This window comes from Balaenoptera physalus, assembly GCF_965194825.1.
Source record: "Balaenoptera physalus genome assembly, chromosome: 15".
Lineage (NCBI taxonomy): Eukaryota > Metazoa > Chordata > Mammalia > Artiodactyla > Balaenopteridae > Balaenoptera > Balaenoptera physalus.
This window is the reverse complement of record NC_138894.1, coordinates 31,509,671-31,523,568: the sequence shown is the minus strand read 5'-3', so window position 1 is coordinate 31,523,568 and position 13,898 is coordinate 31,509,671. Positions and strand designations below refer to the sequence as shown.

Below are 13,898 nucleotides of genomic sequence, written 5' to 3'. Positions count from 1 at the left end.
AAAAAAATAAATCCCCCCTTCAATTACTCTTCCTCTCAACCCTTGTCACTAGAGCCCTGTCTCTAAGCTACTAACCTTTGTCAGCCTCCCTTTACTCATCTGTAAAATAAGTGTAACACTTACCTTGCGGGGATGCTGTGAGGATTAAATGAGAAAAATATATGTGAGAGCACATGTCACAGAACCTGGCAAATGACTGCTGCTCAGCAAATGCTAATTTCCTTTCCCTTGGGCATTTCTTTTTCCACCTTCCCTTAAGCCTTTCCTTTCAACAGAGGCTTGTGGTTGTAGTTCCAGTGCAGCCAGTTTGCTTAGTCAGACAATGGTCTGTTAAATGACTAATGATTTATCACAAACACTGCAATTAAGATACCTAAACATTATATGTAAATGCCCAAGCAAAAAAAAGCCCCCTTACCGGGTAGGGGTTGTAATTTTCTTTGTCTAGGGCAAAAGGCTGCTCTTTTTCTTCCTCCCCTGTAGGCCCTCTTTCTGCCAGAGGAGATCCAGGGTGGATACTCCCTTGGATTGGGGGGAGTTGGGGACAGGGGAAGAGGACTCTCTGGGATTCTGGGCATAAAGGGGAGGGAGGGAAGTACCTTTCTCAGAGCCCGGCTCTCCCACCTTGGGTGGAGCCGGCCCTGAGGCTTGGCAAAGGTGCTGCTCAGGTGTGAGTACAGGTGGCTCCAAACCTGCAAGGGGTTGTAGGTGGGTTCTAGCTCCAGGTCATCCAGCATGCTCTGAGGAAGAGAGGGGAGGAGCCTCACCTGGGGGACTTGAGGTCATAGAACCCAAGATGTCAGGCAGAGACCTGAGTGTGAGAAGCTGGAGGAGGTATGATGACCCAGGGCTTCACTGAAGGATGTGAAATAGATGCGTGTCCTGCTGGGTGTTCTGCCCCACGTCTGAGTGCTTGTGAGGTAAGTGTCAGGCAAGGGTACAAGAAGTAGCAGCAACTGAGTGGTTAGGGACACTGAACACTCTGGCCCTGAGAACAATGTCACAGGATTCTGAGGGGCCAGAGCACCATGAAGGTTACAAGGGATCCAGTGTGCGAAGCTGTAAGGGAGGGTGTGTCCCGGCCAGGGTGCTCAGTCTGCAAAGCAAGTACACTGAGTTCTCGGCGGCCTTTGAGGTGAGTATAACCAGAGGACATGCCGGCAGAGCATTCCTGAGCAGTCAGGTTTTCCGGCCACAACATCCTGTGCCAGGAACCACTGGCCCTGAAGTGAGACACTGAGTGAGCCATGGCCACTTGTGCCCACCTCTCTTTGCATCCCCGTGGCTGCCAAGCCAAGAGTACAATCCCAGGCTCTGTCCTCTCTGCACGTAGGCCAGCAACCTAGCAGCAACGACGTGGTTCCAGTTCTCTGTACCCAGAGCCCCACCCCCACCCCGCCTCAGCCTGGGGAGGCTGGCAGAGGAAACCCAGAATCCAGATCCAAGATGAGAGGAGGGGGAGGAGAAAATGTCCTTCAGTGCTGTTCCCTCCTTTGCATCAGAGTCTTATTTTAAAGCTCTTCCTATTCTCGGTGCCTACATTGGCTGCCTTTTCCTCTTTTTCTCAGAAATAGATGCACACAAACACAGGTACACACACATGCATACACATATTGCAGAGAAAGACCCATGAGAATACACCATCATGCAGATGCTTGCTTACTTCCTTCTGTCTGGCCTCAGTTCCTTGCTTTCTTCTCTGCTCCTCTTACCACACCCTTGGAACCACTTCTGCCTCTGCTCCCCTGTACTTTCCTTCAGGGGCTCACTCCTTTCCCTCATCCCTTTCTTGAACTCCATTATCTTTTCTCCCCTCTATCTATTCCATGAGATCTGGGCTCACTTGCCTCCACAGTCTTACGGCTGTCATCAGGCATGTCCTCAGGTAGCAGGGGGAAAGGGCTGGGTAGCATCAGTTCCCGAGTGGCCACTGCCTTCACCAGCAGAGTGGGAGAGCGAGACGGCAGGATCACGTAGAAGGTGCTGGCGGGCTCTCTCAGGCTATGTCCTTGGCTCAGGGGCTCCCCTTTGGCCAATAGCAGCCATTCTCTTTTCTGAAACAAAGACATACATAAACGCTGGTTCATCTTCAGTCTTTGGCGTGTTTGGAGGATTAGTCCCAAATGAGGCTTCCCCAAGTTCCTCTGGGGGTGTCAGGGAGGGCTGAGCCATTTCACCCTGGCCCTGGGGAGGGAGGGACTTTCTGCCTGAATCACCAGTGCCCCAAGGTACTATTCTTTTTCCCTGATTACGGACATACACAAAAGGTTATCAATGCAGAGACAAGTTCAGAGATGAAGTAGGTGTTCACCTTAGAGGGGGCTAATATATTACCCAATGATAAATGTGGAGTTTCAAGAACTGAAATCCTGGGCTTCCCTGGTGGTGCAGTGGTTGAGAATCCGCCTGCCAATGCAGGGGACACGGGTTCGAGCCCTGGTCTGGGAAGATCCCACATGCCGCGGAGCAACTGGGCCCGTGAGCCACAACTACTGAGCCTGCGCATCTGGAGTCTGTACTCCGCAACAAGAGAGGCCGCGACAGTGAGAGGCCCGCGCACGGTGATGGAGAGTGGCCCCCGCTCGCTGCAACTAGAGAGAGCCTTCGCACAGAAACGAAGACCCAACACAGCCAAAAATAAATAAATTTATTAAAAAAAAAAAAAAAAAAGAACTGAAATCCTTAAAAACAGAGTCTTAAAACAGAGACTTCTGTGGGATGCTGTGAAAATTCAGGTCTCATTCTGAGGGTGATAAATTTTGCTTGTGTTGCACAACTGGGGTTAGAGTGGGCTGATTGGGGAATGTCCCTGGAATGTCCAGAGAGGGCTTAAAAAGAAGGTGGTCAAAGTCACCTGGGAAGAGAGAGGAGGAGGAGAGACCAGGGAGAGGAAAGCTTTGGTACAAGGAGGTGGGTGGGGACAGGGCCCTTGAGATCAACTCAGCCCATCACAGGACAAAAAGAAGGGTCAAAATTCTGGGGGTGGCAACTCTTTGAGTGAAGGGTACTGCAGAACAGAGGGGTGACACTTTGTCGTCTGACATGGAGATTAAATAAGTTAGCATATGGGTAAGAAGAAGAGACAAGCAGACATATTAGCAGATTTTCTGCATGTACCCTTTTAAACCAGGCATGGAAATGAGACAATTTTCTGTGGTAGTTTTTCAAGGAAAACCACAACTCCAGGAACCATGGAGTCAGGACTGTTACAATCATCTTTAACTCTTTAAATTGTGTTCTCTTCCTTGAGGTGATCATCATAACAGGTACATAACAGTCTCCTTGCTACATAAGATGAAAGAAAGCACACTAGCTCTACCCACTCTAACATATATGAAAAGTTGGAAGAAATAATACAGGAGGAAAGGCAAAAAGGAGAAAAAAGATTTTAAGGGGATAGAGGAATTATCAGTGTCTTGTGGAAGACAAGTGGAAAGTGACACAGTGAAGCAGAAAAAACCTGCTGTGGCATTAGAATTATACCCCAGAGCAAATGTGCTGGGGTGGGGGTGGGGCTGGAGTTCTAGAAACTTCTTTTTTCCTGTTTTTCTTTTTTTTTTTAAAATTCTTTTGTCCCCCTTCTTTCCTCTTTTCACCGCCCCTCCTCCTAATACACACTTTTTTTAAGTAAGGGGAATACCATGATGTCTCTCTAGCCCAGCCCCTGTAGACGTGACCCCAGGGCCTGCTGTTAAAACCACTGTAGAATTGAGAGGGGGAACTGTTGTAGTCGGGGGTTCGGGCTCGGAATCGGACTTGTGGGAAACCCTGGTCTGCTGTGCTGATGCCCGGTCTGTTGGTTCACTTTGGGATCACCTTGATTTGTCTTCCTCTAAATAGGAAGTCATCTAAGGCCAGGGAAGCCCTCCCTGACTGTTTGTCTGAGAACTCTATATATGCAAACTCTTTGGGATGGTCACTAAATTTGTCACAGAGTATGGTAACGTGGTTGACTGAACCACAGCCATGAAAGTGTGCTTCCAGCTCTTCCGCTGTTGCACCAGAGTCCACTTTGCCAACATAGGTGGAATGGGCATCGGCCTCCATCTTCTCCTCAATGGACATGATCAGTGGGCCAGCATTGCTGGAGGTGGACTCATATTCATTTGCTTCTGTACTTCATTCTGCAGCTCCTTTAGCTTCTCAGCTTCTTCTTCCATCTCCCGACTCAAGCTTTGATTGCTTCCAGTTCCTTCTCTAGAACAACACATCAACCCTGCTGGGCCCCTTCTGGTGGTCGAGGCTGCATCACATTATTCTCCGCAGCCCCGCCCTGCCGGCCAGTCGGTCGCTGGCCTGCTTGCTCGCCCTCCCCTCACCCAGTTCTAGACACTTTAAAGCAGTGTCATCATTTTGTACAGCACAGAACTCTGAGGGGGTCTGGTAAGCCAGGCAGGTGGTAGGTGCCTTCAGAAGTTCATGCTTTCTTAACATTTTGCTTATATCTGGAGATGTGCTGTCTTCCTGAAGAACAGATACAGAATGTATGGAAAGTCTACCTGATGCTTCTCAAGTCCATCAGATTGGAAATAAATGATATAGAAATCATGGTGTATGTGTGCATGGGGAGAATTTGCTCCTGCTCTGAGGACATGGCCTTTTTTTTTTTTTTTTTAACATCTTTATTGGAGTATAATTGCTTTACAATGGTGTGTTAGTTTCTGCTTTATAACAAAGTGAATCAGCTATACATATACATATATCCCCATATCCCCTCCCTCTTGCGTCTCCCTTCCACCCTCCCTATCCCACCCCTCTAGGTGGACACAAAGCACTGAGCTGATCTCCCTGTGCTATATGGCTGCTTCCCACTAGCTATCTATTTTACATTTGGTAGTGTATATATGTCCATGCCACTCTCTCACTTTGTCCCAGCTTACCCTTCCCCCTCCCCGTGTCCTCAAGTCCATTCTCTATATCTGCGTCTTTATTCCTGTCCTGCCCTTAGGTTCTTCAGAACCATTTTTTTTAGATTCCATATATATGTGTTAGTATACATTATTTGTTTTTCTCTTTCTGACTTACTTCACTCTGTATGACAGTCTCTAGGTCCATCCACCTCACTACTAATAACTCAATTTCATTTCTTTTTACGGTTGAGTAATATTCCATTGTATATATGTGCCACATCTTCCTTAGCCATCCATCTGTTGATGGACACTTAGGTTGCTTCCTTGTCCTGGCTATTGTAAATAGAGCTGCAATGAACATTGTGGTACATGACTCTTTTTGAATTATGGTTTTCTCAGGGTATATGGACATGGCCTTTTTAAGCCTGCAAGGGATGTTCTCTGGAAGGGATATTAGGAAATTGCAGGGCACTCCATTTCATTTGGCTCAAGTAACTTCCAGTGTGGCTCAGGCTTTGATTATCATTATTTTAATCTTCTTTTTTTCATGCTGGTTCATGCATTTGTTTGTAGATTAGTTTGCTTATTTATTAAGAATTTATTGAATGCCTATTATGTCCCAAGCACTAGGCATGGGTATATAGAAATTCATTAGACATGTTCCTTGCCCTCTTAGAGCTTATAATATAGTAAGCAGAAGGTTTGTAAACTAATGTTTGCCCAAGATTTAGGATGACCAACTGTTTCAGTTTGCCCATCTTTAGCACTGAAAGTCCTGTGTCCCAGAAAACACTTCAGTCCTGGGCAAACTGGGACAGTTGGTTACCTTTCCAAGACTCCATGGAGAATAGAATATCTTGCCACTGTGGCAAGTCCCTGGGGGCTAAAACTATGGCAATATGACATTTCTTGCACCTCAGAGTTATGAAACAAATTCAAAACCACTACACCCTGGGATTACTAAGAAACTTTGAATGTGGCACCCAAAAAAATTATGATCTTTAGAATTTGAGTCTGTTGACTTTGAGACAATAGCTAAGATTCTGTTAGAGAACTGGTATGCAGAAATACCTGAGGTCTCTCAAAAGTAACTCCTGATGTGGGAACTATCAGAGGACTGGGAAGAGGTTGATTTGAAAGGATTTTACAGAATGCTTTAAAACTTCTGGGCTGATTTACAGAGAGGTTGACGGAAGGCTCTGGAAGGAAGACAGGCAAATGTACTTATTAGAGTTTGATAAAGATATTAATTTATCTGCATTTTCCAGGAGCATTCTGAGAAAGTGAGAGATAGGGAAATTGAACTTTAAGGCTCCTATTTTGACTCTGAATTTCTAACCTCTTCCTGGACAGTGATTACTTGAAGTCCAGGACCCAAGCTTGAACGAGGTCATGGGTTGACTTGTTTGTACAGGCATTGTACCTGTGATGGAAATGATTAACTGACAAACCAGGTATCTGAGGCTGAGAAAAGGCAGTGGCACGGTGATGTCCCAGAAGACTAACTTTTGGGGTCCTCAAATTGAACAATGCTTAATGACTATGGATGACTGCTGAGTACTTTAGAATATGTTTTTGCTAATTCTAAAAAAAGGAGCATGAGTTGGATGCTGAATTTACCAGAAGGCAGGTGAAAAGGTGTCTATATTTATGTTGTGCTTAGGGACTTTGCTACAGAAGGTGCCAGGAAGTTTAGATTTTAGGAAGTGGGGATAGATTCTTATTAGAACAGGTGTGACAGGGACAGAATTGAATGCAATGTCATACTCCAAGCTCAGCCTGATTAAAGTCATCCTCCCCCACTTCTAACTACTAAAGCTGTGAAGGAAGGTGTGGCAGCCACTGTTGGTTTCCTGGCCACTGCTCCTCTCTCCCTTGCCCTCTCCCTTCTCTTTACCCATTTTTCAGTCTTTCAGTGATTGGTGTGGGGTGATATGTGACCTATACTTAAATAATGAGACATCAGCAGAAGTTGCTGGGTGGGGCTTCTGGAAAAGCTTTGTAATACGCTGGCAGGCTTTTTGCCTCTGCATCCTACCCCTTCTTTCTCCCTAGGACAAGACTTGGTATTAAGGTGCAGCAGCCATCTTGTGGCCATGAGGCAGCAGGCATAAGGATGAAAAGTACACCTGCTGTGGATGCTGCAGTGAGAAAATGGAAAGAGTCTGGGTCCTTGATGGTGTTGATCAACTGCGTCAGCCCTAGAATTGTCTGTCCCTGCACTTCTTGTTACATGAGAAAAATAAACTCTTAATTACTCAAAGTAGAGTTGGGTTGGTTTTCTGTTAGTTACAGACAAATGGATCCTTTACAGATTTCAAAGAAAAGGAAGAGGATGTGGTTACTCACTTCCGGGTATATGGGGAAACAGGAGTAGAAGGGACAATTTTAATGGCACTGTCAGAAGGGCAGATGGGAGTTTATTATATCAGGTAAAAGCTCTAATCTCATCAAACCAGCACTCCCTTGGTTTGCCATCAATATGATGATGTGGGACCAAATCCATCCATTAAAGAAGCGCTGACCAACTCCTGAGTGGGAGTGTTCCTGAGGCAGTCGCTGAGAGTAGGGAAGAGCAAGAGCACTCATTTTGCATTGCTTGTGGGAAGAGACACATTTCATTGTCATAATGTATCTAGGAAGAGAAATCACAGCTAGTTACAGAAAAGCCATGCATACCTGGGGGTTTTTGGAATCTGGAAGGACATCAGGAAGAAGTTGTTAATTTGGCATTATTTGCTTATTCTCTCACTCCAGAAGGCAGGACCCAGGAGGGGAAGAAAAAGAAGCTACAATATCCACTACTCTGCTACTCTCACACTGGCTTCCACAAAGGAGACCAGGGGAAGATGGTAAAAGAGATTTCAAACCCCCAAACAGCAGATTATACATTCTTCTCAAGTGAACATGGAACATTCTCCAGAATAGGCCATGTGATAGGCCATAAAACAAACTACAATACATTTTAAAAGATTAAAATCATCCAGGGCTTCCCTGGTGGTGCAGTGGTTGGGAATCCGCCTGCCAATGCAGGGGACATGGGTTCGAGCCCTGGTCTGGGTAGATCCCACATGCCATGGAGCAACTAAGCCCGTGTGCCACAACTACTGAGCCTGCGCTCTAGAGTCCCTGAGCCACAACTACTGAGCCCACGTGCCACAACTAACTGAGCTTGCGCGCCTAGAGCCCGAGCTCCGCACCAAGAGAAGCCACCTCAATGAGAAGCCCGCATACCACAACGAAGACCCAACACAGCCAAAACTAAATAAATAAATAAAATTAAAAAAAAAAAAGATACTGAATTGTATCTGAAGAACTTAAAAAAAAAAAAATCATCCAAAGTATCTTCTCTGACCACAGTGGAATGCAATTAGAAATCAATAATGAAAAGAAATTTGGGAAATTCATAAGTATGTGAAAATTAAATAACATACTCCTAAGTAATCAGTAGATCAAACAAGAAATCACCAGGGAAATTAGAAAATAATTTGAGATGAGTTTTAGTAAAAACACAACATACCAAAACTTATGAAATACAGCTAAAGCAGTGCTTAGAGGGACATTTATAGCTGAAAACTCCTCTATTAAAATAAAAAGAAGAAAGATCTCAAATCAATAACTTAACCTTCCACCTTAAGAAACTAGAAAGAGAAGACCAAACCAAACCTAAAGCAAGTAGAAGGAAGGAAATTTAAAAATACGGGAGTAGAAAGAAATGATATAGAGAATATAAAAATAATAGAGAAAATCATGGAACCAAAGTTGATTCTTTGAAAAGATCAAAACAAAACAAAACAAAACAAAAACAAACAAAAAAAACCTGTTAGCTAGGTTGATCAATGGAAAAAAGAGAAAATATCTAAGTTACTAAAATAAAAAAAAAAGAGGTGGCATCACTACTGACCTTACAGAGATGAAAAGGATTATAAGAGAATATTGTAAACAATTATATGACAACAAATTAGATAACCTAGATGAAAAGGACAGATTCCTAGAAAGACACAAACTGCTGAGATTGATTCAAAAGGAAATAGAAAATCTGAATAAATTTGTGTCAGGGGTCCCCAAGACCACTCCCAGGTTCAGTGATTCACTAAGAAGACTCACAGGACTTAGCGTATAGTCATACTCATAAATATGACTTATTTTTTTTTTAAATTCAGACAGAAAGTCACAAAAATTATACTCATCCTCATCAGTTCACTCAGTCCCATGTAATTAATTGTTGTTTTTTTTTCATCTTGATCTTTTGTTAGCACTTTTATGAGTTCATCAGTTTTTCATCAGAGTTCTGAAAATGCTTATTCATTCAGTTCAGCAGTACAGTCAGTTACCAGAAACCTGTACTTGTCAGAGTCTTTTCCATGAATTTCTTGAAGATGAAACCCTTTTATAGGAACATATTTGCAAAATCAACAGAGTACACCCAGAACTGTCTGTAAATACGACTTATTACATCCAGAGAATACAAAGGAAAATCAGCATGGAGAAAATCTCATGGGGTGAAGTCCAGAGGAAACAAGGAGCAAGCTTTTAAGAGTCCTCTACCTATGGAGTCACACAGAATGTACTTAATTCCTCTAGTGTTGAATTGTGACAACATGTGTAAAATGTTGCCTACCAGGAGAAGTCATGAGAGAGTCAGTGTCCAACTCTTTTTGAGGCTGGTCACATAGGCACCCTGTACCTAGCACATACCAAAATTCTAGACTCCTAGAAGAAAAGCAGATGTCAGCATATACTTTCGCACAGTTTAGGCACAGTAAGCCACTCTTATTATTTAGGGGATGGTGGAAACACTCCCTAAATCCAACTTCCCAGATGCCAGCCAAGGGTCAATCTTGCAAGCAGGACTTTCTAAGGAAAGGAATTTCAGGTCTGCTATATTAACTTTTTTGTACAACCTATAACAAGTAAAGATATAGAATTAGCAATCAGAAAATTTTCCACAAAAAAAGTCAAGGCCCAGATGGCTTCACTGGTGAATTGTACCAAACCTTTAAAGAAATAACATTAATCCTTCAGAAATTCTTCCAAAAAAACAGAAGATGAAGGAACACTTTGCAACTCATCTGTGAGGCTAGTATTACCCTGATACTAAAACTAGAAAAAGATATCACAAGAAAATTACAGACAAATATCCCTTATGAATATAGATGCAAAAATCCTCAACAACATACCAGCCAACCAAATCCAGTAATATATAGAAAGGATTATACATAACAAGAGGGATTTATTCTAGGAACACAAGGTTGGCTTCATATCCAAAAATCAAACAATGTAATAATATATCATGTTAATAGACTAATGGACAAAACTACATAATCATCTCAATAGAGGCAGAAAAAGCATTTGATAAAATTCATGATAAAAACATTCAACAGAATGGAACTTCTTCACCCTAACAAAGGCCTCTACAAAAAACCTACAGCTAACATCATAAGTAGTGGTGAAAGACTGGGTGCCTTGCCCCTAAGATTAGGAGCAAGACAAAGATGTCTGCCCTTGTCACTTCTATTCAACAATACTGGAGGTGTATTGAAGACCAAAGGGCCATTTTCCACATTTTCTGGACTGTTAGCCCCCCTAGGATTATGAGTATGACCGTAGGGAGGGGAAGAGGCACTCATAAAGATATTGAGTGTGTCAGCATCCTAGCACTTGGGGACTAATATTTTTAAAATTTGATTTAGAAAAATATAATAATGTGACATTTCTCACATCAGAGAGCTAAGGTGCATATTCCTACTGTTGATCAGTTCTGTGAAGTTCAAAATAGATGTGGCAATAGGTACATGGGTGGGGAAGGGTCAAAAAGGATGAGTGGGGGCAGGCTATGGTGGGGGGCAGGAAAAGCTTCAGAGTGAAAGTATTTAAGCAGAATCTGGAAAAAAATTAAAAATTTGTCAGGTTCATAGAGGCAAGGGGAAGGGCTCAGCATGAAAAAGGGTGTGGCTGTGTGAAGCAGTTTAGCATCTTTGGGGAATATTTAGTAATTTATTAGTGTGGCTGGAGTGGAGGATAGAAGGGGCAGGGTGAAAGATGAAGCAAGAGAAACAGACAAGGCTGGGTCACAAGAAGCCCACTGATGTCGTGCTATCCTGCTATTCTAGCCCCTGTCTGTATCCCCTGGAGGCTGTATACACTAACTTCATTCTGATCATTTTTTAAAAATAGCTCCTGGGACTTCCCTGGTGGCACAGTGGTTAAGAATCTGCCTGCCAATGCAGGGGACACGGGTTCAATCCCTGGTCCAGGAAGATCCCACATGCTGCAGAGCAACTAAGCCTGTGCTCCACAACTACTGAGCCTGTGCTCTAGAGCCTGTGAGCCACAACTACTGAGCCTGCATGCTGCAACTACTGAAGCCCGCGCGCCTAGAGCCCGTGCTCCGCAACAAGAGAAGCAACTGCAAAGAGAAGCAACTGCAGTGAGAAGCCTGCGCACCGCAACGAAGAGTAGCCCCCGCTCGCCGCAACTAGAGAAAGCCCGCATGCAGCAACTAAGACCCAACGCAGCCATAAATAAATAGATAAATTTATTTAAAAAAAAATGGCTCCTGACCTGCCATCACCCCACTCTCAGCTTGGATTCTTGCTCTTGACTCTTCGCCTAATATAACCAAGGAATTTCCATTTCCCCACCCATTTACAGCCCAACCAGGTCTTTGCCTATGTACTTAGACTCCTGCTGGGCATATCTTGGCTTGAATCCTGTCACTTCTGTGGCCAATTAGGGCAGACATGGCCCGTAAAACTCTGGAACGTGTCTCCAGAAACTCTGACATTTTAAGTATGAAACTGAAAGATCTAGGTGGTATTTTCATTTCTTTTCCTAGTTCAGACAGGCATGACTTTGTAAGAGAAATGAGGATGTGAAAAGTGAGTCACTAGCTACATAACTGGGACTATGTAGTAGGATTTGGTAATTGAAATGATGTTTTCCTGGTGATGAATAAATACGTCTAATAAATACTTGGAAAAATTATATATATAATTCCCTACCACATTCCACAAAGTAGTTATCCAAGTTTAGAAAAAGGTAACAACAAAAAATATAAAATAAACAATTAGGGGGATTAGGCAAAGGAAAAATAAGGGTAGGGTGATAATAGAGCCAAGATTAGATAAGATCATAAAAATGCAAACCACCCATTTTTGCCAGAAGCTATGCTTATACATACTTGAAAGAAAACCCAGGAACCTGAAAATGAGAACATGGTGGAACCAGCCAACTAACAGAGGGTAAACCAGAAAAATGTATTATAGGCTGTCTAGCCAGATAAAGGATGCAAAAGGGAATAAATGAACCTTTAATAACCATCAACCTCTACATTTGAGTGGGTTGGAATGGCCAGAGGCAGACTGGTTTTCCTGCCTAGAATAACTAGCAAAGCTGAAAAATATACAGAAACCATTTGTCTGAAGGCAGTGAGAAGGTGCTGAGACAATAAAAGTGAGAGGTGGCTCAGTCTCTGGAGAAGGAAGAATTCAGAGGTGAGGGAGGTATTGCAATTGCTTTTATCCTGAGGGCATATGTTTATTCTGAGTTGGAGGGAGTGGGGGTGGGAGCTGAGAATCTAGGATTTGCACCGCCTGAGGCACTTGTAAGGGAACAGAGAAACAACCAGAACTTTCTGGTGGAGACTTGAAAGGGGTAAGATGGGTGCTCAAGCCAACTTCTCACTCAGCACATTTGCCAAATACTGGGGCTGCATGGAGCAGAGGACAAAAACACCCAAGGAGAAAGCCTCTAGAAGTAGAGCATTTTAGCAGACTTGGGAAAGAGTGATTAGAGTTGGGATCGTCCGGGGGGAGGGAATACACATTATAGACCAGGTTTTCAGTGGAAAATCCTAGAGGACAAGGAGCAAACCAGGGGTAGATTGAGCCTTAGCAGGACTGCAGTCCAACCTTGACTCAGCATAGCTCCTGAGTGGAAAAGGATGATTTGCCAACACTCTATCTGCTTAGTGCAGGGCAGGATGAACCCTCTCAGAAGAGGCCAACACCAACTGGAGCCTCTACAATTTATTTAGACACAATGAGTATCTTTCACCAAAATATTACCGGGTTCACCAAAAGACAGGACCACATGTCTGAAAACCAAATGAAGAAAGAGACAATAGAAACAAGGCCACAGGTGATCCAAGTGCTGAGGTTAGCAAAGTACCTTAAAATAACTATGATTAGTTTGTTCACGAAAATAGGTGAAAATATGGAGAATTTCTCCAGAGAATTAGAATCCATAAAAAATAAACAAATGGAATTTGTAGAACTACTAACCAGCCATTATGTACAAATCATATGCCAGATATATGCTACATGCTTTACACATGTAATATTACTTAATCATCTTAAAGACCACGTGAGGTATATTTTACGTGAGGTATATCTGTTTTACATGTGAAAGGGACAAGGGTTACTAATATGTTTGTCATGCACCTTCTCCATTTTTTTCCTTCTCTCCCACTCCACTTCTACTCATGAAAGGAGAAGCTGTGTGGGTTCTATTCCTGGATATTTTAAATAGGTGGAGAGAGACAGGACCTAAGAGGGAGGGGATTATGTCAGAGAGGCTAAGTCAATCTATAGAATATATATATATATGGCTGAGAGAGGAAGAAGATAGAGGAACAGGGACTGGGGATACAGACAGAGTTTTAGTTTTTGGGTGTGCGTGTGTGTGAAAGGCTCTTGGAACATCTCCAGGTTAGATATGATTGAGGAGTAGAGGAAGAAAATTTGAAAAATGTCATTGTGGGTAATGAACTATTTCCTCTTTGGCATTCTTTGAAAGCACACATAAGTTAATTTTAAAATTACTTTTTGTCCTCTGGGTAGTGCTTCTTTACATGCCATTTATATAGAGACAAAACCACATGGGACCACTAGATTTGTTAGGGTTACAAATAGATAAATACACTGAGGCTTAGAGAGGTTAAGTATATGGCCTGACTTCACACAATTGGGAAAATATGAAGCTGTCAGGAACCTAGGACCATCCGAGCCCAAAGCCCATGCCTTTCACAGACAATACGAATTACAC

At 43.2% G+C, this 13,898-nt stretch overlaps 1 protein-coding gene and 1 pseudogene across 8 annotated transcripts in view; both read right to left on the bottom strand.

The window, feature by feature from the left end:
• The window catches only part of M1AP (meiosis 1 associated protein), a 96,840-nt gene that overhangs the window by 1,785 nt on the left and 81,157 nt on the right, over positions 1–13,898 (bottom strand). For 5 of the 7 annotated variants that reach the window (XM_082428064.1, XM_082428065.1, XM_082428059.1 and 2 more), the window contains 3 exons: positions 1,848–2,054; positions 600–740; positions 76–135 (listed from right to left, as the gene is read on the bottom strand). In XM_082428064.1, the coding sequence (XP_082284190.1) occupies positions 76–135; positions 600–740; positions 1,848–2,054 (408 nt within the window). The remainder of the gene's footprint in view (positions 1–75; positions 136–599; positions 741–1,847; positions 2,055–13,898) is intronic. The other 2 variants (XM_082428060.1, XM_082428063.1) reach the window with 2 other exon arrangements.
• Positions 2,657–4,186, bottom strand: LOC309644369 (polyadenylate-binding protein 2 pseudogene; annotated as a pseudogene). Its single transcript has one exon. The product of its transcript is annotated as a polyadenylate-binding protein 2 pseudogene (transcript).